General features: G+C 49.4%; 1 protein-coding gene across 1 annotated transcript; it reads left to right on the plus strand.

Moving 5' to 3' along the window:
- Positions 1-4,025: 4,025 nt before the first annotated feature.
- LEXM (lymphocyte expansion molecule) lies at positions 4,026-22,748 on the plus strand. Its single transcript, XM_033115454.1, has 10 exons — positions 4,026-4,153; positions 5,157-5,244; positions 5,697-5,861; positions 6,021-6,143; positions 11,092-11,229; positions 11,380-11,523; positions 13,147-13,308; positions 14,353-14,478; positions 16,271-16,404; positions 22,647-22,748. Exons 1-10 carry the CDS (start codon positions 4,104-4,106, stop codon positions 22,717-22,719), a joined length of 1,203 nt encoding a protein of 400 aa, XP_032971345.1. The 5' UTR covers positions 4,026-4,103; the 3' UTR covers positions 22,720-22,748.
- The last annotated feature ends 1,643 nt before the right edge of the window (positions 22,749-24,391 follow it).

Consider the following 24,391-nt stretch of genomic DNA (forward strand, 5'->3'; position numbering starts at 1 on the left):
CCCTGTTGCAAGGCTGCTTGTCCTCCAGGGCTTGGCTTTTGTAACAAGTCTGAGCTTCTGAGACCCTCCTGCCACTCATTCCACGGGGGCTCCTGAGACCCTGTTGCTCTCTCATCTTTTTGAAAAGTAGACCAGCATTTTCAAAAGCGGCAGTAGAGCCAATTAGTAAACTTGTTCAAAATATTTGACTTGAACAATAAAAAGGCAAATTAAAACAGCATTTTGGTGCTATTTTTCACCTGTAATTTTTAAATATAAAATTGAATAATTTTTAATAGAAAAAAATGTTTCTAAGAATTGCTGGTGATCATGAGATGAAATGTGGGCTTTGACCTGCCTTGGGAGGGATGGATTCCCAGAGTGTTGGGCTTTTTTTAAAATTGTGATAACATATACTTAACATAAAATGTACCATTTTAACCATTTTTAAGAATACAGTTCAGTAGCATTTCTATTCCCATTGTTGTGCAACCATTACCACTATCCAGCTCCAGAATTTTTTTTTATTATAATAGATATATATATTTTTTTAATTTATTGGGGTGACAATTGTTAGTAAAATTTCATAGATTTCAGGTGTACAATTCTGTATCACATCATCTATAAATTACATTGTGTGTTCACCACCCAGAGTCAGTTCTCCTTCCATCACCATATATTTGATCCCCCTTACTCTCATCTACCACCCCCCACCCCCCTCCAGAAATTTTTTATCTTCCCAAACTGAAACTCTGTACCCATTAAATAATAACTCATGCCCCACCCCTTTCCCCAGTGCCTGGAAACCACCATTCTACTTCTGTCCCTGTTAACATGACTCCTTTAGGTACCTCATATCATATGAGTGGAATGATATAATGTTTGTCCTTTTGTGTTTGGCTTACTTCACTTAGCATAATATTGTCAAGGTTCATCCATGACATAGCATGTGTCAGAATTTCCTTCTTTTTTAAGGTTGAATAATATTTCATTGTGTTTCCCCGAAAATAAGACCTACCCTGAAAATAAGCCCCAGTTAAGATCGTCAGCCAGATGGATGCATTTAGTACGTTATGACGATGTTCCAGAAGAAGATGACATGACTGTATTTGAATAAATGTAGATTGCTGTACATGAAAAAATAAGACATCCCTTGAAAATATGTCCTAATGCATCTTTTGGAGCAAAAATTAATATAAGACCCGGTCTTATTTTCGGGGAAACACGGTACGTATATTCCACATTTTGTTTATCCATTCATCCATTGATTGACACGTGAATGGCTTCCTCTTGGCTATTGGAATGATGCTGCTATGAACGTGGATGTACAAACATCTGTTTGAGACCCTGCTTTCAATTCTGGGTATTTACCCAGAAGTGGAATAGCTGGGTAATATGGTAATTCTGTGTTTAATTCTTTTTTTTTGAAGAACTGCTATACTGTTTTCCACAGAAGCTGTGCTGTTTTACATTCCCACCAACAATGCACAAATGTTCCAATTTCTCTACATCCTTGCCAACACTTTTTAGTTTTTCTGTTTTTGTTTGTTTGTTGTTTTTTATAATTGCCATCCTCATGGTTGGGTTTGGCTTTTGATCTGACTCTGAGAAGATGAGTAGGAGTTGGATGGGGAGGGTAGGTTACGAGTGCCTTTCAGCAGTAGGGAAGGCTTACGAAAAGGCCAGAGGTTTACAGTGTGCAAGGTGTGCCTAGGGATAGAGCAGCCCCTTATAGCTGAAGCAGGGGATGAGGACTGAAGTCAGCAGCTACAGCTCCATCAAAGAGGCCGGAGTCCTGGCTGAGAAGCTTGACTTGACTCCATTGACATAACTCCAGAATCTGGATGGGTTAGCAGTCTTGTAGCCAGGGAGCTGCCAAACCTAGTTATGAGTTCCATATCCTCTGTGTGATTCTACACCTCACTAGATGTGACAAGGGCAAGTTACTCTACCTGTTAGAGCCTCAGTTTCCTCTTCCATGTAGTTGGGGTGGGAGGGAGTTGCAGCAGCACCTACAAGAGAGAAAGAATGAGTTGCTGTGATCAGTAAGTTGCTGTGATAGAGAGGCTTTGGGCTAACTAGGGCAGGCTGCCTCACTGCAGAGCTGACTCACCCTGGCTTGCTCTGGTCTGCCTAGCAGCCAGGACTTCCAGCCCAGTGGACCTTGAACCTATATCCTGGGGTCACTCCTCCACGAGTCCTGCAGCCAAGGTCTCAAGCTGAAACAGAAGCAGCAAAGTAGCAAGTCTAGTCTACCCTGAAGGCACCTGAGAAGGCCCAGGACCTCCCTAGGCACAGGACTTGGTAGTGTACATGGCCACATCTCACTGACACCTCAAAACAGCTCCTCCAGGAGGCTGCAGTCATAGGTCCATCTCACGAACAAGGAAATTGAACCTTGGCCAGGGTAACTTGCCCAAGGCCACCATCTAAGAAGCAGCAGGGCCAGGATTCATACATGAATCTCTGAGGATTTATGCACTCCTGGGAAGGTGGACTAGATTCATTGATTTGTTCCCATGTCAACAAATATTTACTGAGCATTTACTATGTGCCAGGCACTGCACAAGGAGTGAATGAGACACAGTCCCTGCCCTGGACCTTCTGAAGTTCCCTGTCCAAGGGTGGGGAAGGACCTCTTATTGAGTTTCTGTTACATGCCAGAAACATACCTAAATTAGCTCATTTAATCCTCACAGCAATCGGGGGAGACAGAGATTATTAGCTTTATTTTACAGGTAAGAAAGTTGAGAATCAGAAAAGGATGTAATTTGTCGCACAGTTGGGAAGGGACAGAGTCTGGGCTTGGATGACCCAGGGTGCCTGTTGTGTGTGTGTTCCTGGGGCCTGACGCCTCTGACCATCAGCTTAGCAGTGCATGGTGGACACTCTGCCAGCCATGGCCTTGTGCCTGCTTGACCTGGTACCTGAGAGTCACGATGGTGCTGGGGGTCCTATTTAAATGCTATATTGGGAGGTCAGATGGGCATTGGGTAGGGCCTGAAAGGAGACCCACTGTCCCAGTAGTCCAGTTCTACCACAGGCTGGATGCCGGCCCCAGGAAAAATCCTGTTTCTGATTTCAGTTTTGTTATCATTAAATGGGGTGTCTCTCTCTGCTGTACCTGATAAGGGAGGAGGAAGGAAGAGAGCTGACCTATTGAGGGCACATATCCTCAACTCCTTTCTTTACCTAGCAGGTCAGACACACACTTCAATGATGACTTTGGAATTCTCCTCCTCCAGGAAGCCTTCCCTGACTTAGCCACCCACAGACTGGGTCAGAGGCCTTCCTTTTTCATAGGCGTGGCCACACTGTGTGGTCATTGTTTCTCCCACTAGACTCAGGACTGGGACCACATGTGAGTCCCAGGCACCCTGCACAGCCTCTGCAGTGTGTGTGTGTGTGTGTGTGTGTGTGTGTGTGTGTGTGTGTGTGAGAGAGAGAGAAAGAGAGAGAGAGAGAGAGAGAGAGAGAGAGAGAGAGAGAGAGAGAGAGAGAGAATGGAGGGAGATGTCTGTGGGATGAGTCCTGACTCCATCCCTGTAACCCTTCCCTCCCTCTCTGCAGCCTCATTCCTGCCCTCCCCTCTGGCTCTCCTTCCCTCCGCAAAGTGGAGAAGGAACCTGGTGCCCTCTTTGCCGGAATTGAGCCTTCTGTGGACCTCAGGGTACCCATGTGCACAAGGGGAACATTAGAAGGCATTTCCTGAGCTGCGCTCTACTTGGCTGGTTGCAGGCACAGGGGTAAAGCAAGAAATCAGAAACAGTTCCTCAACAAGTGACTCTAAACCAGACCAGTGGCATCCATATTACCCACCATGAGGGGCCATTACATCTGCAGGGCTCAGGGAAGGATCTCTGGCAAGGTGGGGATGAAATTATGCTTAGTGGAATGAAAAAATCAGGGGACAGCGCTCGCAAGTTGGTGGGGGCGCCACGTGGGCACAGACACGGCCACAGTTCTCTGGCGAATCACAAATCACAGAGCCTGGTTGCCGTGGCAGCAGCGGAGGCCAAGCAGACAAGGGACAAGACAAGCCGGTGAGGAGGAGTCCCGGAGTCCCGCGAGGAGGGGTGGAGGCCCAGCCCCCAAGGACCTCGCAGCTGGGACAGGCCAGCGCCATGGACACCAAGGGGTTCAGCGGGGCGCCCTTTGGGGTGCAGAGCAACAGGTAAGGCAGGGCTGGGGGGTGGTGGGAAGAGAGGACCACCGAGGAGGGGGTGGAGCCTGGGAAAGGGAGGAGCTAGCGGAGGGGGGCTGGCAGTGAGGGATGAGGGGCTGGACTTTGTCTCCCCCTCACACCTGCTGCACTTTCCTGCCCAGAGTCCATGCACCACTTTTCTTAAGTTATTTTAAAACATTTCAAAAGTACCTAGAGGGTGCCTGGTCCAGAGTAGGTCACTCAGCTCAAAAGTTGTGGGTAGAATTTCAGTCTAGGTGCGTTTCTTCATTCATATGATATTGAGGTATATAGTACACACAACCTGTTAAACAGAGGGTGCCAAAAAAAAATGTATACACATTTTAAGAAAGGAAAAACTATTAAAATTTTAATACTCAATATATACTGATAACAAAAGGTGAATACAAGTCACGTTTGACTTCTGCAATTACAAGAGGTGCTCAAAGTGGTTCCCATCAGCGTCCAGACACTTCTGATTACGGGGAACTGACCAAAGTGTCCACTTGTATACAGTTTTTTGGCACCCCCAGTATATATAGTCACCTATACCATATGCCAGGCACAGTTGTAGCATCTGGGGATACAGCAGTGAACAAAACAGCAAAACCTTGTACTTAGAGTTTGCATTCTTGTGGGGAGGATGTGGTTGGAGTGGGGAATAAACTAAAAAGAAAGATATGAAATGTTAGATGATGGCAAGGGCCATGGAGAAAAAGAAAGCTGGGAGGAGGAGCTGGGAAGTGCTGGAGAATGGGGTGGGAGTTGCACTGAGCAAGTGGCTTTTGAGGAAAGGCTCCCAGTATGAGGGCGGCGGCCAGGCAAGAGCGGTATGCAGAGAGAGGGAAGCAGGAAAGACAGACCTGGAGGTGGGAGCAGCCCTGCTCATCATTACAGGCTCGCTCTAAAGTCACCTTCCCTACCTCCCAGATCTGCCCACACCACGGCTGGGTGCCAGGCAGTGGGCTCTCACTGGGGCTCCGTCCTTCCCCAGGTTTGAGGTCTCTGCTGTTCGCCCCAAACAGAGGAAGCTGAGCACCTGCGCATGGATCCCACACTCCAGGCCTTATCCGCTAGACGTGGTGAGTTTGCCCAGCGTCGTCGCGGACTCTCTCCTGTGGTCTAGGCACTACCTCTGAGCCCCACCGCCATGGCAGATGAGCCGAGCCCTGTAAGGGACGTGCCTTACACCTCTCCGTGCCCTCAGTCCTCAGCACAGAGCTGGGTTCACAGCCAAGGCAAGACTGCAGTGAAAACAGCATGGGTTGGGGCCACAGAGACCTGGCTTCCATTCCCAACTCTTGCACTGACTGGCTGTGGGTGCCTAAATGAATTACTACCCCTCCATGAAGTGTGAGGGGGCCAATGGCAGAGGAAGTCATGATGGTACCTTGAGTATCATACCCCTTGGTGCCAGGCTCAGTGCTGAGGGTGGGACTACAGAGGGACAGGTCACTCCCAGGCCAGGGGGGGCGGCTTGGTGGGTGGACTGGGTATGCGTGGCTGGTCCAGCTCTGACTGTGCTCTGACTCAGTCCCACATAGGACCTGGGACCTATGACTACAAGGAGACCTGCCTCAGCAAGGAGAAGCTGAAGAAGGAGGTGGGCACAGGCTGGGCCAAGTCCCAGGAAGCCAGCCCGCTGCCCCAGCTGCCCCACTTGCAGTACCAGGCCATCGTGAGAGAGAAGCTGCTGCAGGTGAGGTCCCTGTTTCACTCCCCTTGCCGCTCCAAGGGTGGCCTCGGTGTCCTCTCAGGCCCAGGTAGAGCTCATCTGTTAAGGAACACCCTCATCCCCCGGCCTCCTTCTCGTGTGGACATCCCCAAGTTTAAGGTTTTCTCTCTTCTCTTGGGGCAGAAGGAAAACCTGGGGCCTGGATCCTACGACTTCAAAGACTTCTTAGAACTGCTGCAGCAGAAACCGTGCAGCACCCGGGGGCTGCTCAGCTCTGGGGAGGTTCGCTTCCGAGGACTCATCGGGGTAGGTGTTCTCTAAGGAGTGGGAACCCTCCCAGCCTCCGCTCCTCTCTGTCCGCAGAGCGTGCAGCCTGGGTAGTGCTGGAAGCGGCCCTCTTATCTGTCTCCTCCCCACGCTTAGCCATGCTCTCCTTTGTGTTTCAACAGCCCTCAGCTTTCCTGTGCCACAGCCTCAAACCCACTGGCCATTGTATGCCTGTGTCTGTCTTCCCTCACCAGACTGGGAGCTCCCTGGTGGCAGGGATGGGTCTGGTTCATCTCTGAGTTCCCAGCAAAGAGCCCAGTGTACATTAGGTGCTCAATAAACTCATCCATCTATATATCCAGCCAGCCAGCCAGCCAGCAGATAATGAGGGAGCACTCACTAAGGGCAAGGTACTGTTGTCCGTCCTGGGGACTCAGAAGTGATGAAGGCAAGGTTCCTGCTCTGCGGGAGCCGGCATCCTAGTGGTAGAAACAACGGTATAAAGAAGCATATCAGATATTATCAGGCTTATGAGGAAAATGAGAGAGGGAAGGGATAGAGAGTGATAGAGGCATAATTTATAAGGTGATCAGGGAAGACTTCCAGGAGATGGTGACATTTGAGAGAAACCTGCAAGATGTAAGCAACCGAGACTCATGGAATCTGTGGGAGAGCATTCTGGGCAATCAGGAACAACAAAGGCTAAGGCCCGACTTAGATCAGTGAGCAGGAGGCCAGTGTGGCCAGAGGGAGTGGGCGAGGACTGGAGAAGAAAAGAGAGCAGAGGACTGAGGGCTGGCCCTCAAGACCTTGCAGCAATGTGGGGGCTTCTGGTTTGATTCCGAGTACTGTGAGAGGACAGTGGAGGGTTTTGATGGAAAGGGCCTGGTTTATATTTTCAGAGGCACACCCCGCTTGTGGGGGTGAGGATTGGAGGCTGCAGCCAGCATCCAGATGGGAGGTGATGGCTGTGAGAAGTGGGAGTGGCAGGAGGGTGGCAGTGCTAGATCATTATGTGGGGAGGACACTGAGTGGGGTTCTCGCTCAGCAAGGTCATGAGAGAGAAGGCAGGCGTCACACCATACCCGGTGAGTGCTGCAGTTTGCTGAGTGCCTCACCTGCCCTGGCCCTCAGGCTCTCTATACTGTGTACTCTTGTCCTTCTCTCAGCTCCCTAAAAGCGCCATGCTCTTTCAACTAGAGCTTTGCTCCCGCTGTTACCACTGCCAGAAATGTTCTCCCTTTCTTTCTCCTAAGGAAATCCTACTCTCAGCTCCAAGGTCTGACCTGCCCCTCCCCCCCATTAGCTGACATCTCCCTTTCCTAGGAATCCCTTTCATGATCATGTGTTTCGTGTCTCTCCCCCACTGGACACCAGCCCCTAAAGGTGAACCACATCTGCCTAGTTTGTTCACTGCAGAATTCCTAAGTCTTAGTTGTGCCTGACACATAGTAGGCACACACAGATACATAGTAGGCACACACTAAGTATCTGTGGACTAAGTGCATGCATGTTTCCTAAGTCACCAGTTGCTCCAAAACAGTGTCACTTTTTACGATCACTCCTGAGGAGCTCCTGGAGGTGCAAAGAGAATAAGCGAGCTGCCCCAGGCATCACAACCACAAGCGAGGGATGTCTAAGCCCATGTCCAGGGCCTTTCCTCCACCCCTCAGCACTATGAAGCCTTCTCTGAGGCCTGGAAAGTTCTCCTTGTTCAGGGGATGAGCACCTGCATCTTCACGTGCAGACACTGGAACTGCAACTTGGGGAGAGGGGAGGCCTGGAGGCATTTAAAAATGAGTCATTACCTTCAAATCTAAAGTAGTAAGAGCTGACACTTAGCACAGCACTTACCACATGCCAGGCGCTGTTCTCAGTGCTTGAGTGGACTAATTAATTTAATCCTCACAACAACCCTACAAAGTAGGCACTATCATTATCTTCACCTTCCAGATGAGGAAACTGGAATACAGAGGGTTTCAGTAACCGCCCAAGGTCACAGAGCTCCTAAGTGACAGAAGCAGGATTTGAATCCAGATGTCCACGCGTAACCACTGCGCTGTCCCCAGAGGCTTGGCTCGCTTGGATTTTGTTCCTTGACAGGACAGGGTCTAATGTCAGAGCCCAGCCCAGCTGATGGCAGAGAAGTTGGGGGAGCAAATCTGACGCTGTGTGTCTCCTTCCTGCGTCCCCATCCCCCAGCTCTGAGGCATCAGTGAGTGTGAGCTGAGCAAGGTGACAATGCCATGGCCTGTCCCTCCCTTCCAGCTATCTTGTCTCCCTCTTGGTCTCCGTATCTGCTCCTGCAGGAACCTTGGCTAGGCCCTGCAGAATTTCTCTGAGCTGCTCTCCTGCGCTCAGCTCTGAACTGAAAGTTCAAGGGGGTGACACTGTCCCCGTGCGCGACGGCAGTGCCCATCCAAACCCTGCTGTTTTCAGTCTTGCTCTGAGACGGGGCTGGGAACCTGGTGGCCTCCTCGGGTCCCTGACCCCTCCAGTTGTGCCCCCATCCCTGCAGGCCTACACATACCACCTACCAAAACTGTGGGTGCTTGCTTTGGGGCCCCCTGACTCCTTCCCCAGAGAGGATGGGGCTGTCGAATCGCACCCCTGCAAAGGCCATGCCTTCTGCTCTGGTTTCTGAACCCCATCCCCCATGGGCACTTGGCACCGCCACCACTCCTCCCTCAGTGTACTTTCCCTTCTCTTGGCTGTGGGGACACTAGGCTCTGCAGTCCTGGGGTTCCTCTGCCAGACCCCTCCACTGCTCCCCTTCCCCAGCTCCCACACCCCCCCACCCTCTTTGGGGTGATCTCTCTTGCCCAGCCAGGCTCCATGCAGATGGCTCCAGGTCCCCACCCAGGGCTCTTAGGCACCTCAAACTCTGCACCCCGCCCCATGTCAACATCTCTCCCAGGCCTGCTCTTCCAGGGAATGGTACAACCCAGCCGCCAGAGCCAGAAACCCAGCTCACCTTGTTTCCTGAAGTCCGGGCATCTGTGCTCTGACCTGGTACCTCCTCCTCTTTCCATTCCTTCTGCCGCCCCCTGGCCCAGGCCACTGCCCCACCCCCTCCGGGGTTGGCCTCTTGATGGATTCCCTGGTCTCCTACCATTGCCAGCATCTTCCTAAGTCCCTTATGTCTCAGAATCAGGTCTAAAGGAGCCTCCTTTCCCCACACCCATCGCCTGGGAACCTTCTCATTCTTCAAAGTCCAGCTAAAAAAAAAAATCTTATATGTGCCAGTCCTTCTGTTCCCACACACCCCTCCCTGAAGAATTAATCACTCCTCCTGCCTGGGTTCCAAAAGCTCCAGCAACATACCATTCCAGTTAAAATCATGAGGTCTCACATCAGCCCAACTGTGTTACCACACCTCTGAACTTGAAGGTTTGAAGGAAGGGTAAAGCACTGCCCACAAGCACCCCAGCACTGGGCTCAGGAGCAGCGGCTACTCTCACCTCTTGTTATAACCGGCACTTCTGAGGTCCCCTGGGACGTTGCCCTGCTCATTGCCCTCCCACCCCAGGGCCCACGTGCTGCCTGGTAAACAGTAGAGGCTCAGAAAGATCCTGGATTTTAGAGTTGGGACCCTCGAACTGGCCCTTTCCAGAGGTGAGGGTGGGGAGTGAGGCAGGGGAGCCTTGGACGCAAGGTTTGCCTCTCTGAGACTCAGTTTCCCTATCTATTAATTGCGGATGACACTGATTTGATCTTATCTGGTCGCCTTCAGGACCAAGATGTTAGGCTTCTGAAGCACCTAACACATGATGCAGGGGCCCAGCTTCCTACGTTGGGGCTTCCCTCAACGCTGGAAAACCTGGGCCCTGGAAGGGAGCAACGCGTAATCGTGTTCTCTGAGGGCGAACAAGTCCCGTGCCGCAGCAGCCTGACTCCCCAAGTAGAGCTCCCTGCCTTCTCCGCCCCGCCTGGTTCGGGACTGCTTCCCCTGGGCTGGTTCCTGGGACCGGAGGTGGCAGCGTTGAGCCATCGTGGAGCGGCAGCGACCCCTCGTGGCCAAAAGATGCAGAGCAGCAGCAAATATCCCGCCGCTGGGTCCTACACAGCAGGGTGGCTCTCCTCACTCCACCTACAAAGAACATATTTCCAACCTTTGCAACCAAGGTCCTGGATGGTCATTCTAACTTTCCAGCCGTAATTCTCAGCCTTTCCTACCGCCTTCTCCCACCCACTCCCAAGAAAGCCACCCCACCCTAACGTATCATGTGCGGGTGCCCACTAGAGGCCGGGCTCTCTACAGGAGGCATTATAGACATTATTTAATTTTATCCTCATTACCCTGAAAGAAAGTATTACTATCCTCATGTTACAAATGTGGACCATGAGGCTGAGAAGGAATAAGTGGTGTGCCCAAGATCCCTCAGCTGGGAAGCAGCAGAGCCAGGATCCAAACCCAGGACTCTAGATCCTTCTAGGTCACAGCACTGTTTGCAGCACAGTGAGAAACCGATTCCTGCAAATGCAGGGCTATGACACGGCTGTAATGGATGGAGTTTCTGAGACCACCAAAGTAAACAACTGTCTGGGGTAACAGGGGAAGAAAGGCTTCATTCCCAGGAAAGAGAACATTGAGTTGGCTTTGCAGGATTAGAAGAATTTTCTGAGACAAAGAAAGCAGGAAGGGCATTTTGGGTGGCAGTAACAGCACAAATAAGCAATGGCAAGGAGGTTGGAAGAATGGCATGTATTTGGGGACCAGTAAGGAGCAACTTTCGCTGAAATGGAGATGTAGGAAGGGAGCAGTAAGAGATAAATTAGATAAGTCAGCAGCGCCCTGGAGAAGAGTCTGAACTTGGAACTGAAGGTTTGAGCAGTGGTGGGGGCTTATGGGCCAACAGTGCTGTGTGTTGGGGGTCAGTTGACGCGCAGGGGCCCTGAACATCCCGTTTGCTTCTCAAGTGCACTTAGGTGCACTCAGCACGAGGAGTGGGACTGATAGCTTTTATGTCCTTCCTGCCCCATACAGAACTACTATCCGGGTCCTGGAAATTATGGAGAGAAGGGCAACCCATACACGAAGCTGGAGGAGAATGCCTGGAACCGCTCTCATTCTGAGGGCCTCATGTGCAAGATGACCAACAAGCCACCTCCCTTGGCTCATCAGGTATCCCCCTCACCTGGCCAGGCCAGGCTACCTTCCTGCACATTCCTGGGGGCAGACTCCCAAAGCAGGTGGGGAAACCTAGACCTCGTGGGTTGACGGGCTTGCTTCAGCGGCCCTCCTGCAGGGACTGGCACCTGTGTTCTGTTCCAGGGGAGTGGTCTGGCCCCATGCACCTACTCCTTGAAAAGTAGCATAGAGGCATACCTGGAACGATCCATGGGCAACCGTGGCTTCTATGACATTTTCTCTGGTGACCGAAACAAGCCCCAGTGCTACGGACATTACTCTGTGCAGGTGTGTACCCAGGTGAGGTGTGGGGGTGCGTGCGTTTCCCAGCGGGATGACAGGCCTCACCACCGGCGACATCATTCTGTATGCCGGGTGCTACCCAGGGCTGTTCCCACACTCAGCAAGGGTAGGATATGTCTCTGTATGTTAGATGAGGAAACGGAGGCTGGCCACACTGCTGGTAAGGCACGGAGCTCGGATTCGAACCCCCAGCAATGTCTGGCTGACTTCGCTGCCAGTTCTCTCTCCTCTGCAGTGGAAAGAACTGCAGAGGAAGTGCTGATGGCCACAATGCCAGGACTGGATGGGAGACCGGCCACCAAGCCTGCAGGGACCTTGACAGCTCAGGTCTGCGTGTCCTGCTGTTTTGGACAAACTTCTGGGCATCACAGACCTAGCTGAGCTGGCTGGGTTAGTGGCATGCTATTAAGGCAGAGAACTGGAGGACTAGGAGGGGAAACTGAGGTCGAATTTAGCTTGACCCCCACCCCCCTTTTCCTGCACCTATCAAGTTCCTGTTGTGCGATCCATAGCATCCTGTGCTTTGCTTTGTTAGTGCTCAGAACAACTAAACTTAAATATTTGTGTAATTTCCTGTTTATTTTGTCTCCACTGTGCATTCACTCAGTGTGTATGTTTAGGCCAAGTAATAGTCTAGGTGCAGGGGAAAACTGCCCCTATGGTGTTTACATTTTAATGGACAAAGAAACACAGTCATGAGTGAAAAACAATATAGAGTGCCGGCAGGTGGGGGGTGCCATGGTGAAGCAGGCCCCCAGGAAGCCTGTGGGGCTGCATACTTTTGGACCAGTTGGTAAATAGCCACTGAACTGAGCCCTCCCTCCTGGTGCCAGCTCCCATGGGCCTCCCAGCCCTCTTTCCATGACCAGCTACTAAGGTGGTCCTGCCCAACACAGCAGGGGTCTGGGGACCCTCCTCGGGCCGATAGCCAATGCCCGTTCTGATTGGTCAGTGCCCAGGCCACATAATAATATTTTTTATTATCTAAAAAAATAACAGACTTATTTTTTAGAGAAGTTTTAGGTTCACAGCAAAACTGAACAGAAAGTACAGAGTTTCACGTACCTTCTGTCCCCTTCTGCCTCCTCTACCATCAACATCCCGCCTCCGAGCGGTACCTTAGTTACAACCGATAAACGTACATTGTCATGTCATCCCATCATGCGTGAGGGTTCCCTCTTGGTGGTGTACATTCTGTGGGTTTGAACAAATGTATAATGACATGTACCTACCACTGTAGTATCACACAGAGTAGTTTCACTGCCCTAAAAGTCCTCTGTGTTCCCCCATCACACTGGTTTGTAAATATTTGGACTTCCGCTCTTGCTTAGAACAGTGCCTGACTTTATAAATGTCCATGAAATGAGCGAAAGAAAGAAGGAATGGAGAAACTGAAGCTGTGTTGTACGGTGTGGACATAACCCTGCCCTTGGCGGGCTGGGGGCTGCACCTCCCACCAGATCAGGGTGGGAGGTCCTCAGGCAGGTGGAGAGTGACGCCTCACTGTGTGGCTGCCTGCGCTTCTCTGATTGCTGCTGAGGATCAAGAAAGGGGGCCCTTGATTTTCCTGGCATAACAGATACCTTTTCCCCCTTCTCTGTTTCTCAGAAAAAAAAGCCCAGGGAACTGATGAATTGCAAGAGCTTCGTGGAAGAACTTAACTCACGTCACAATAAGAAGCGTGGGGTGTTTTCAACAGTTCCCCGCAACCCGAAAACCCCTACAGAGAGAATATACTGGGCCACCATCAGCCAGTGTCCCCGAAAACTAGTCAGTGTCCTCCCAGGGACTTCCTCCCTTCCTCTTTTAGTGGTGGCTCTCCTGATGGGCCCAGGGTGGGGTGCAGGTGGCTATTTCAGGAGGAAAGCTCAGCGTCAGGGATCAGACCCACCAGGTTCCCTGTCCTGGTTTTGCACTTACCAGTCACGCTGGGTGAGTCTCTCTCATTGTCTGAATCTTGCTTTGACGCTTGTCCGAGGAGCATATCCAGGTGAGAATTAAATGAAGTTAAGTACTAGAGCCCATCGCATGGAGCCTGGTACCCGGATGTGCTTGGCCAGCATTGGTCTCCACCCTGCCTCTCCTTCCCCAGAGAGGACAAAGGAGGACATGAGGCAGGCAGAGTGTGAATAAGGTCTCTACCCCAACAGAGGGGCTGTGGGCTCCTTTTCGGAGGGTAGCAACCAGTCCTCAGAGTCGGCCTGGACTTTAGCTGGGACCCGCAAGCAGAGTCTGCTCCCCAATCCTCGGAGAGAACCGCTAAGGGCTTGGGAAGGAGTGGGGTCTGGGGGAAGGAAAAAGGGTACCAACATTTCTTGAATGCCTGCTCTGAGCCAGGTCCCTTCCAGCTCCCTGATGGAGGGATCACCATTTGTATTTCACAAAAGGAAACTGAGGCCCAGAGATAGGATGGGATTTGCCCAGGATCCCCCAGCAAGGGCAAGGAGTGAGATTGGAATCCAACTCATGTAGCTCCAAAATCTGAGTGGCTTCCGCTCCCCTGGCTGGGGCCTAGAGCAGTTCTCTGAACCCTGCTGACCTCGAGGGCCCCTGGGAAGCTGGACAGAGGTGTCAGGCTAGTGAGTGGGGGTTAGCATGGGTGGCATGTGGCATCAGGGCACCATAAGGCCTCTTCACTCCTGGAGGATGGGATTCCGGTGAGTTGGGAGGTGGCTGGGTACCTCCCACCGTCCTTGGCCAAGGTCCAGGGTGGCCAGTTTGGTGAGGTCAGCTGCCAGGAGACTTCACCTTCTCTGGTCCCTGGCTGACCACTGCCAGACCTCCCCAGCTTTCAGCTTTTATTCCTTACCCCAGGCCGAGTCTGGTCCCGGTATGTGGCTTCCTCAAGAGAAGGAATGCAGACGCGTCAACCAGCCACCATTCCTACTGTCCTCTAAGCGGGTAGACTTACGGGCCTACCAGATGCTTCTGGGGAACTGGGTGAGTGGGTCTGGATGTGTGTGTGTTGGTACCTGGTGTTGGGCAGGCCCAAGCCCTCCTTACCCCCTGGGAACGGATGTTCTGAGTGAGCTTATCCCACCTCTTTTCTCCCTGAGGGACCAATACCCACTTCCATTGTGTTATTTCTCTGTGGCATTGGTTTCCAACTTGAGTGGGTGTTTGCATCACCTTGGAGGGCTAGTTAAAACACAGATTGCTGGGCCCTATGCTAGAGTATCTGATTCAGTAGCCTGGGGTGGGTACCTGGGAATTTGCATTTCTAACAAGTTCCCAGGTGATGCAGATGCTGCTATTTCAGGGACCACACTTTGAGAACCACTAGGCTAAGAGACATCACCCCAGAGCCATCTCATTCTCTTATTTTCCCAGGGGAACACTCCCTCCATTCTCTCTTTGTATTTGTCTTGGGGGCTCAGGAGCAGCTGGTGGAGTTGGCCCCTTTCTCATTCCTGGCGAAGCAAGGTGTCCCCTCCCCTTCTCCTCTCGTTCCCCTTCCCAGAGGCAGCCATCTCCTCGTGAGTGTGATGGAACTTTCCCCTGTCGTCTTGACTTCCAGTAGCACAGGTTAATTTTGCAGGGTTTTGAACAGCTATGTATTTTTAAGGTCTCTCCTCGTTTCCCTGGAACAAGGAACATCTTGCCTATAACTTATCAGCCTTCCTGTTATGCTCCTACTGCCCCAGCCTGCACCCCACACCTGAGCTCTCCGTCCCCTGAGGAGAGCAACATGCCCCCATCCCACCTCCTCACCTCCCTGTGTGATAGCTTGGTTCCCTTTGTGCCCTGTTTGATTCTCATGAGAACCAAGCAGGCAGGTCCCCTGCATCCTTCCTCTCCTCACCTCCAGCCTGCATCTCCTGCAGGGAAGAGGGTCTTCCCTCGAACATCCCAAATAAAATGTTTAGACAAGAGCCGGATGACCATGCTGCTACCGCAGTGCTGGCCAAAGTGGTCGGGGCTGATGGGAGGTCTGGGTTCTAGAGGCTGAGCGTGCCCTGCTCCCAGGGCAGGAAGCCTCGCTGCCTGCACACCCTGCTCCCCCATGAGACAGGCCTTTCCCTGTCGACAGGAAGTTCAGCTTCACATAGGACTAGTGTGTGGTTCCTGACATCGCCTAGTCCACCCCGGGCACGGCTTCTCCGCCGATGGCGGTGATCCTGTTTTCCTCACGCAGGCTGCATCTCCCCTCTGAACCGCTGGTAGCTGCGACCCAGGTTTCTGGGCGGGATGTTATATTAATTTCCCGGGAGTGCCATAACAAAGTACCACAAACTAGGTGGTTTAAAACAGCAGGAATTTATCCTCTTACAGTTCGAGAGGCTAGAAGTCTGAAATTCAGGTGTCAGCAGGGCCGCGCTCCCTCTGAAACCTGTGGGGGAGATTCCTTCCTGAACTCTTCCTAGCTTCTGGTGGTGGCTGGCAATCCTTGGAATTCGTTGGCTTGTAAATGCATCGCTCTAAGCTCTGCCTCCGTGTCATATGGCTGTCTTCCCCGTGTGTCTCTTCTTATATAAGGACATTAGTCATATCCGTTTAAGGCCCCCCCCATTCCAGTACAACTTCATCTTAACTAATTCCATTTGCAACTACAGTATTTCCAAATAAGCTCACATTCAGAGGTACTGAGGGTTAGGACTTCCACATATCTTTTGGGGGGCACAATTCAACCCCTAACAGATGGAGTAGGGAGGAGCCTGGGGGACGGGAGGAGGCCTGACATAAAGTCTCCAGGCCAGCGGTCCAGTTTGCGAATGGCCTCTCCCTGGTGCAGAACCCCGTGGGTGTGGGACGCTACCTCAACACCTGGCTGATGGAGACAAAGGACCGACGACAGCGATACCGGTCCCTGTTCATGGATGGCGCCAAGCGTTACCTGTCAGACCTGGCCCAGGATAAGCTCCTGCAGTGAGTGCCGCTGGAACTCCAGCAGAGGGGCCAGGGCGTGGAAGCGCTCACTCTGAGGGGGGCGGGGCTCCCCACTCCCACCTTGTGCTTGGTTCCCATAGGAACACAGCTGCGGCCCCTAGTGCCAGTCAAACAGCAGTAGCAGTGGAGAGAGTTCAGATCCTGGCTCTGTGGCTTACTGGCTGGCTGTATGAGGTGGGGGTACATCACTTGACCTCTCCGAGCCTCATTGCCCTCAGCTGTCAAATGAGCAGAGTGTGGACTGTGGAGACCCAAACGAGATGCTTGGGTCTCTAAAGCTTGTGATAAGGAAAAGGAACAAATCAACACTAACTCCTCCACCCACAACTCACACAGTCTAGACTCTGACTTGCAAGGCTTCATTTCACCCCATGGAATCTCAGTTTCTTGGTGTTCACAATGGGGTTGGTAAAACTCACTGCAGGGAGTTGTTGTGAAGCCAAAAGAGAAAAGTGCGTGAAATACTGTGGCTAGCTATAAAATAGCTTGCAAATGTTAGCTGCTGCCATATTGTATTGAGCTCAGATGTAATGTATTCTCAATTTTAGAAATGTTAAAATGTGAATAAACATGGACTTTAGAGTTTATCATTTTGTTGTTGGAAATCCTGAGGCATGAAAACCAGATAGCTCAGGGAAAACCAGCTTTTAACTTTTTTTGGGGTGGAAAGGGGAGCAGGACTTTATTGGGGAAGAGAATGTATTTCCAGGACTTTTTCTAAGTCAAGTTGTTGTCCTTTCAATCTTAGTTGTGGAGGGCGCAGCTCAGCTCCAGGTCCAGTTGCCTTTGTTAGTTGCAGGGGCCGCTGCCCACCATCCCTTGCGGGAGTCTATGAGTCGAACCGGCAACCTTGTGGTTGAGAGCCCACTGGCCCATGTGGGAATCGAACCAGCAGCCTTCTGCGTTAGGAGCATGGAACTCCAACTGCCTGAGCCAGTGGGCCAGCCCAGCTTTTAACTATATTTATCAAAGTAGTCCTGTGTCTTCTTTCTTGTTTTACTCCCTTGTTTTGGCGGCTTCCTTAGAAAGGGCAATGGGAGGTAACATTTTCGATAAACTGCATGCCTGAAAAAAAAAATTGTTTGTTCCTCCCTGCACAACTGATCAATAGTTTGGTTGGAAATAAAATTGTACGTTGGAAATAATTTTCCCTTGGAATTTTGAAGGCTTTGCTTCATTGCCTTGGAGTTTCAGGTGTAATTGTTGAGAATTCTGATGTCACTCTGCTTTTCTGTCCTTTGTATGTAAATTGCATCTTCCTTTCTGGAAGCTTTTAGGATTTTCTCTTTGTCCCTTGTGTTTGTTCTAAAGTTTTATGACGGTGGGTCTTAGTGTGCGTCTTATTTTCATTTATTGTTTTGGGTACTCAGTGAGTTCTTTTCTTCGGGAAACTGAGGATCTTCTATTCTGGGAAGATTTTCGCATTGTTGTTTTGGACGATTTCCTCCCTTTTGTTTTCTCTCTCCTCTCTTTCAGAGGAATGTTAGACATTTTGGTTTGATGTTCTACTTTTCTTGTCTGCCTTTTTTGTCTTACTTTCTGGTAAATTTTTCTTGTCCTTAATCATCAGACTATTGCCTTTTTATATGTCGCTCTCATCTTTGTTAGTTTCCAAGAGCTCTTGTGTCTTGTGGATTGCTTCTCTCTCTGTCTCTCTGTCTCTCTATCTCTCTGTCTCTCTCTCTCTCTGTCTCTCTCTCTCTCTCTCTCTCTCTCTCTCTCTCTCTCTCGTTCTGCGTCATGTATGTTCATTTATCTAAGAATAATGAGTTTTCCTTAAGTTTCCTTTTGCTCCTTGCATTGTATACACTTCTTCCAAGTTCCTTCTTTTCTTTCCCTGTTTTGTTCCTAATTTAGAGGAAAGCACTAAAAAATGCTGTGAGTGTGGGTGGGGCTTCAGTTGGTGGCTTCACTTGGTTGGATGGGGATCTGGTCATTCCATTGGGAAACCCTCAATGCCAGTGTTTCTAGGTGTTTTTTCTGGGACCATTTAGCTTCTCTAGAAAAGGATCCTACATCCTGGGGGAGGGTTGCTGGTGTTCAGGGAAGGAGATGGGGTTCTCATCCAATCTATGGACTTCCACTTGCTCCTTCTAGTCTCACTGCCTACCGTCTACTGTGCCTGCCTCCCCACTCTGAATACTAAACCTCCAGTTTCCTGCTGGGTGGGTGAAGAGTGGGGTGGGTGTGTGTCTAACTTTCTCCTTGTTTTCAGCTGCCTGGTTTTTGAGATACTGCTGCCTCCAATTCCTGGGCCTGTCTGGGGTTTGTGGCAGGAACTGGCAAGTTTCTTGTTGGCTTCCCTACTGCAGGCAGCTCTCACTTTGGCCCTCTCAGCTCTGTGAGTGCCTCCCTGCACTTTCCATTCTCTAAAACCATATTCACACCCTTGCCCCCTTTCTTGTTTATCTATTTAAAAAGAAATCTTGTACAGTTCTTTCAGTGGACTGTAGCAGAGAGTAGAGATAGATGCATGTATTCATCTGCTTTGTTTAATTGAAAGTCATATGGAACATTTTTAGTGTGCAAAAACATTTTCTTCTTTTTTCTAGCCAAGGTGGTTAGTCTTCTTTTACAGGTGTTCAACCAGGACCAGAGAAGGGAGGAACTTGCCCAAGGTCACACAGCTGGTGAGTGATAGAGCTGGGACTAGAATCCAGTCCTTCCCTCACAGAGCAGGGTCCATTCCACACACCAAAGCCCTGGTGAGGATTTGGGGGGGTGCCAGGAAGAGTGCCATGCCCCCATTCCTACATGGCCACCCGTCCTCAGCCACCCTGTCAGCAGAGACCCATCCTATATATTTTTGCACAGCAAGGGCTCTAATGAAGGGAAGGATGCCCCACTCCCATTGGACCCTCAACATTTGCCTCCCCGTGGGTCCAAACTTCTTTCACCACGGTTACCACATCCATCACTCAGACCTGTGAGAGTTATAGGATTTCCCTTGTTACCGGGCTTAGCATTCTGTGTCTACCACTTAGCTGTGTGACCTGGGACAAGTTACTTGGATACAGACTTGCATCAGAAAAAATGAGAGTAAACAAAATAACCACCTTGTAGAGTCTGTTTTGAGGAGTAAAGAGATTATACCTGTAAATGTGCTCTGTGCTGTGTATGCTGTTTTGTAGGTATTTTAAGTGCCAGCTTCCCAGTCCCTTTGCAGCTGTTATGCCTTGGCAGAATTCTGTGTCTCATTAGTATAAAAGGGTAAATTATTTACAGAGGCTTAAAATGCACATCATCCAGGAAAAGAAACTACAATGATTAAATAACCCTCTGCTGTCAAAGACCCAAGGAAAAGCCTCTATTAAGATGGAGGTTTGATAGAGACTTGGGAGAGAAAGAGATGGGCATTTGAGTCTTGAGGGAGGGTGGGGGTTTTGAAAGAGGAAGCCAGAAACATTAAATATGACAGTAAAACACTAGAGACTTCTTGTGAAGACAAGAATAAGAAGGGATGCGTGTATGACTGGCATTATTCAACACTGTTCTGGAAGTTCTAGCAAAGGCAGTACGATAAAAAAAGAAAAAATAAGAAATACAAATATTGGTAAGGAAGAGCAAAATCATCACACTTTACAATGATATGTGTGTTTACTTAAAGAAATCCTAGAGATAAATTTAAAACTGTAAAGCTAAGGACGCAAGTGCATTAAAGGGTATAAACAGTTTTCTCTGATACCACAGCCACAACAATTGGAAAATTTAATTGAGAAAAAGCAAAGTATCTCACTCTTATGAGCCACACAAAGGATAAAATGCATTGGGATAACCTTAATAAGGTATATTTAAGGCATAAAGGAAGAAAAACATGAATCTTTACTAAAAGATGTTAAAGACCTGAATTACTGAATAATGATCCGATTAAACAATGCATTGCCTTATCATAGACAATACACGGAGGACTAGGCCCGAAACTGGTGACCATGGTTACACCCGGAGGGTTACCAGGGTCTCGCTTATTTTACCTTGTTTTATTTCTGAAATGTTTGAATTTTTCAAAAATAAACACATATTATTTTCATAATAAAGAAAAAATAGAAAAGGGACAAGATCTTTTGAGAGACACACTACGAAAAAGATGGGTTCTCCTTTTAGACCCATCTCCAGTCAAGTGTCACTCTTTATCTTCCAGACCTCACTTTTCCCATCTGTAAAAGGGGAATAATTTATACCCTACAGGGACAGGGTCAGGCTTAATTAAGGCTTATGAATGCTACGGAGTGGAAGCCAACCAGCAGGTCCCTGTGGGTGTCTGATTGTCAGGCTGCTGCATGGTTCTCCCTGAGGCTCTGGTTTGGCATTGTCCATGGAGCTCTGACCCAGTCAGGAGGACTGTGCCATGAGGCACAGAAGGTGGTCGTAGGTGGGCAGAAGGATTCTCTTTTACACTCTTTCATTGATTGATGCCTTTGAAAAACCTGCTCCGTGTTCGTTGTCCTGGGTACGTCTGAGCTACTGATTGTTTTCAGGTGACCAGAAATGTTCTCATTCACTCACTTTTTCATTTCTAGTTTCATAGTTTAATTTCTAAGAGGTATATTTTGTTTTCTGAATGTTCCTTTTAGTACATCAGGCTTCTATTTCATGGATACAATGCTTTCTCATCCTTTGAATATATTATTAAGACAGTTGCCTAACACCATCTTTGTTTTAAACCCTCCCAGGTAAGGGAGGTCATGTGTGGGAAGGTGGCGAAGTCTCCTACTAGAATGTGTACTTAAAGCTAATCTTTCTCACCCCTCACTCCCAAGCCTCATCTGCTTCTTCCTGCCAAATCTCAGGGTTATGCACTTCTAGGTCGGCAGCCTGGGATTTAACTCCTGCATGGGAAAGGCAGCCTTTTGTTTTTCATTCTTTAGTAGGTGCTTATTTTATTCTTTAGTTGTTGCTTATAATTTGGATTAGTGTGTGTATAACTTTGTAAGAGACTGCCGATCTACTTTCTGAAATGGCTCTACCATTTTGTATTCCCGCCAGCAATGTATGTGGGGTCTAAAAGTTTCATATTCTTGTTAGCATTTGGTATCATCAGGTATTTGTTTTTCCAATTTTAGCCATCCTAATAGGCGTATTTCCTTATGGTTTGAATTTGCACTTCTCCAAGGACAAGATGTTGGGCATCTTTTCATATGTTTCCGCCATATCTCTTGTTTTGCACATTAAAAAGAGGGGTTGCTTTCTTCTATTAAATTTTGAGAGTTCTTTATATATTCTGGGCATTCATTCTTTATCAGATAAGTATTTCACAAATATTTTCTCTCAGATACTCAGAAGGGTTTTAATGAGAAGTAACTCTTGAGTTTTAAAGATGTGCTCTGTGTGACATTGTCTGGTGGGGCGCGGGGGTAGGGTGGGCAGGGGGAGACAAGGCAGATGTCTTAAATGGTCAGGTGAGAGCCGAGCTCTGAGCCAGTCCAGGGGCAGTGGGATGGGCAGGAGTGAAGAGCCAGAAAGCATGGAGACGCACTGAATGATCATAAAGGTGTCTTTTAGCCTCCCTCCCTACTGCATTCCTTCCTTTGACAGATATTTATGGAACACCTACTAAGCACCAGGTAATAGTCTAGGCATAGGGGAAATATCAATAAAGAAATCAGATTGTGCCTTCACGGAGTTTACATCGTGATGGAGAAGACAGACAATAAACAAATACATATATGTGTATAACATGATGGCTGGTAGATGATGTTTGACATACAAAGCAAGAGGTTCTCATTGAAATGCCATTTTCAAATGGATTCTGGGATGGAACCCAGAGTCCTCTGGCATTCCACTCCGAGGAAAGAATCAGAACAATGGGAGGGACGCTACACTGAGGTCCGGGGCTCTGGGCTGGAATTCTGGTCCTGACTCTGGCCATCAGGTGACCTCAGGCAAGTTCCCTCCTGTCTCTGGTCCTCAGCATCCTTCTCAGGCTTGAGGGCTGGGTGACCTTCCAGGATTTTGTATTTGAAGTTCTTACAAACCAACGTGAGGGCTCTGATGAGCTGAACTAGGTGCAAAGTGGAGGGTCTCCTCTTTAGAACCAGGCTGTTTTGATGGAAAAGCTCTGGAGGTCATCAATTTTGGCCTCTCATCCCAATGTAGGATCTCCTGGGAAGCACAACTAACAGGTACATGTTCGCCTCCTGTGGGTGCCCCCTCCAGGGATGGGGGGCGGTTCCCTCCCTTCCAAGGGACCACCTCCATTTTCTCTTTCTCTCCGTTTTTTAAAGGGAAAGGATCACACGTTGTACTAAGTGGAAGAGCCCTCCGACCGTGGATTGCAATTCAGATCCTACTCCTTAAAGCTGCATATGAAGGACAGCGTGGTGACTGGGGCGCCCAAAGGACAGAAGATGAATCTGGGGATGGGAGGGTGGGGGCAGGAATGAGGGGGGATCTTGGCGAAAGGACACATGGGAATGAATGCCTGGGAGAGGAGGAGATGTGGTGATGTGACGGGATCACTTTTGCTGGAGACATCTACCTGGAGGTCACCGTGCCTGCTGGGACGGCTGGGGCCAGATATCTTTTGATATGAGAGATCAATGATCCTGAGACTTCACATGGACCAGTGACATGAACATGGGAGCCAGACAGGAGATGGACGACAGGGGCGGAATATGCCTGACACTTGGCGAACCCTTTCTATTCCAAAGACAAAGTGCTTGACTCCCTGTTCATTAAAATCCAAAAAGAGGAGAAGAACGTGGCATCTGTCATAAGGCGGCTCTAGGTCCCCTCCGGGAGTACTCCATCTCCGTCCCAGAGCGCTTCTGGAATCTCAGCAGGGCCTCATGCTGCGAGGAGACTGCTGACCTCCAGGCAATGTGCCACCATTGGGAACAATCAGTTAGAAGAAGTCAGGCCCCATGGGCACACCATCCAACACAAAGGGGTGTCTGTGGGCCTTGGTCATGATGTCGGAGCTGCTTTCCTCACTGTTGTCTGTCAGTGAGAGATTGGGGGGCGGGGGGAATGGCAGGAGTGTGTTGTCCCTAAAGAAAAGGAGCCTGGGACACCACAGCCTCGGCCAAAAAGACCCACATAGTGATAAAAAACAAAACAAAACAAACTTCCAATATTTTCTCTGTGTTACAAAAGTCGTATGCTGATAAGGGACAGCTACCTCCCCTAATGGAGTGAAGGCTTCTCTGGTCACCACGGCAGGCTTCATTTAGCTGTTTCTAGATCTGAAGCGACCGTCTGGGCTCTGGCTAAGGCTGTTTGAGCACTCGGGTCGTAAGACTAGATGAGCCTGCAGCCTTCTTTAATTCATTAATAGCATCCACGTGGCTTTCAGACAAATCGCCTTTTTTGGAGCTTCACTTTCCTTATTTGTAAAATGGCGATAATTGACCTGATTTTGTGACAGGATGGTAAGGATTAAAGAAGATATTGTATGTTGTGTGCAATTCAAATGGAAGGTGGGACGGAAGGCTTAAACTACAAAAAACATTATAGGTGTCTCCTCCTTTAAGGAGAAGCCACAAAATCCAGATTTGTGAAACTGCACAATTGGAAAAGGAATTTCCTAAAGGGCTCCTTCAAATAACTTTAGGATGGGACACCCCCATCACGCACAGTTTAGTAAAATGTCCACCATGTGTATCTATGCATTTGCAGAAAACTTTTTTGCACTAAACTCAACTCTCCTATCTCTGCTCTTTTAAGCCTGACAACTCTCTAATAATTAGGGTGAGCTAAATTGCTCTAACAAATAGTCCCAAATATATAGTGACTCAACTACAGTAAGTTTTATTTCTTGGTCCCATAACAAACCAGGGCAGTCTTCAGACTTGTGGACAGTTCTCTGTACAGTGCCTCAGGGATCTAAGCTCCTTACAACTTATGATTCTGCCACAGCCTGTGGGCTGGTTGTCATTTGCATCCAGCTAATAGAAGGGGAAAGAGCCATGAGAACCTCACCTAGGTTTTTATCACTTCTGTTCACCTTCTAGTAGAGAACTGTAACAAA

The sequence above is a fragment of the Rhinolophus ferrumequinum genome, chromosome 9 (genome assembly GCF_004115265.2).
Source record: "Rhinolophus ferrumequinum isolate MPI-CBG mRhiFer1 chromosome 9, mRhiFer1_v1.p, whole genome shotgun sequence".
Taxonomy (NCBI): domain Eukaryota; kingdom Metazoa; phylum Chordata; class Mammalia; order Chiroptera; family Rhinolophidae; genus Rhinolophus; species Rhinolophus ferrumequinum.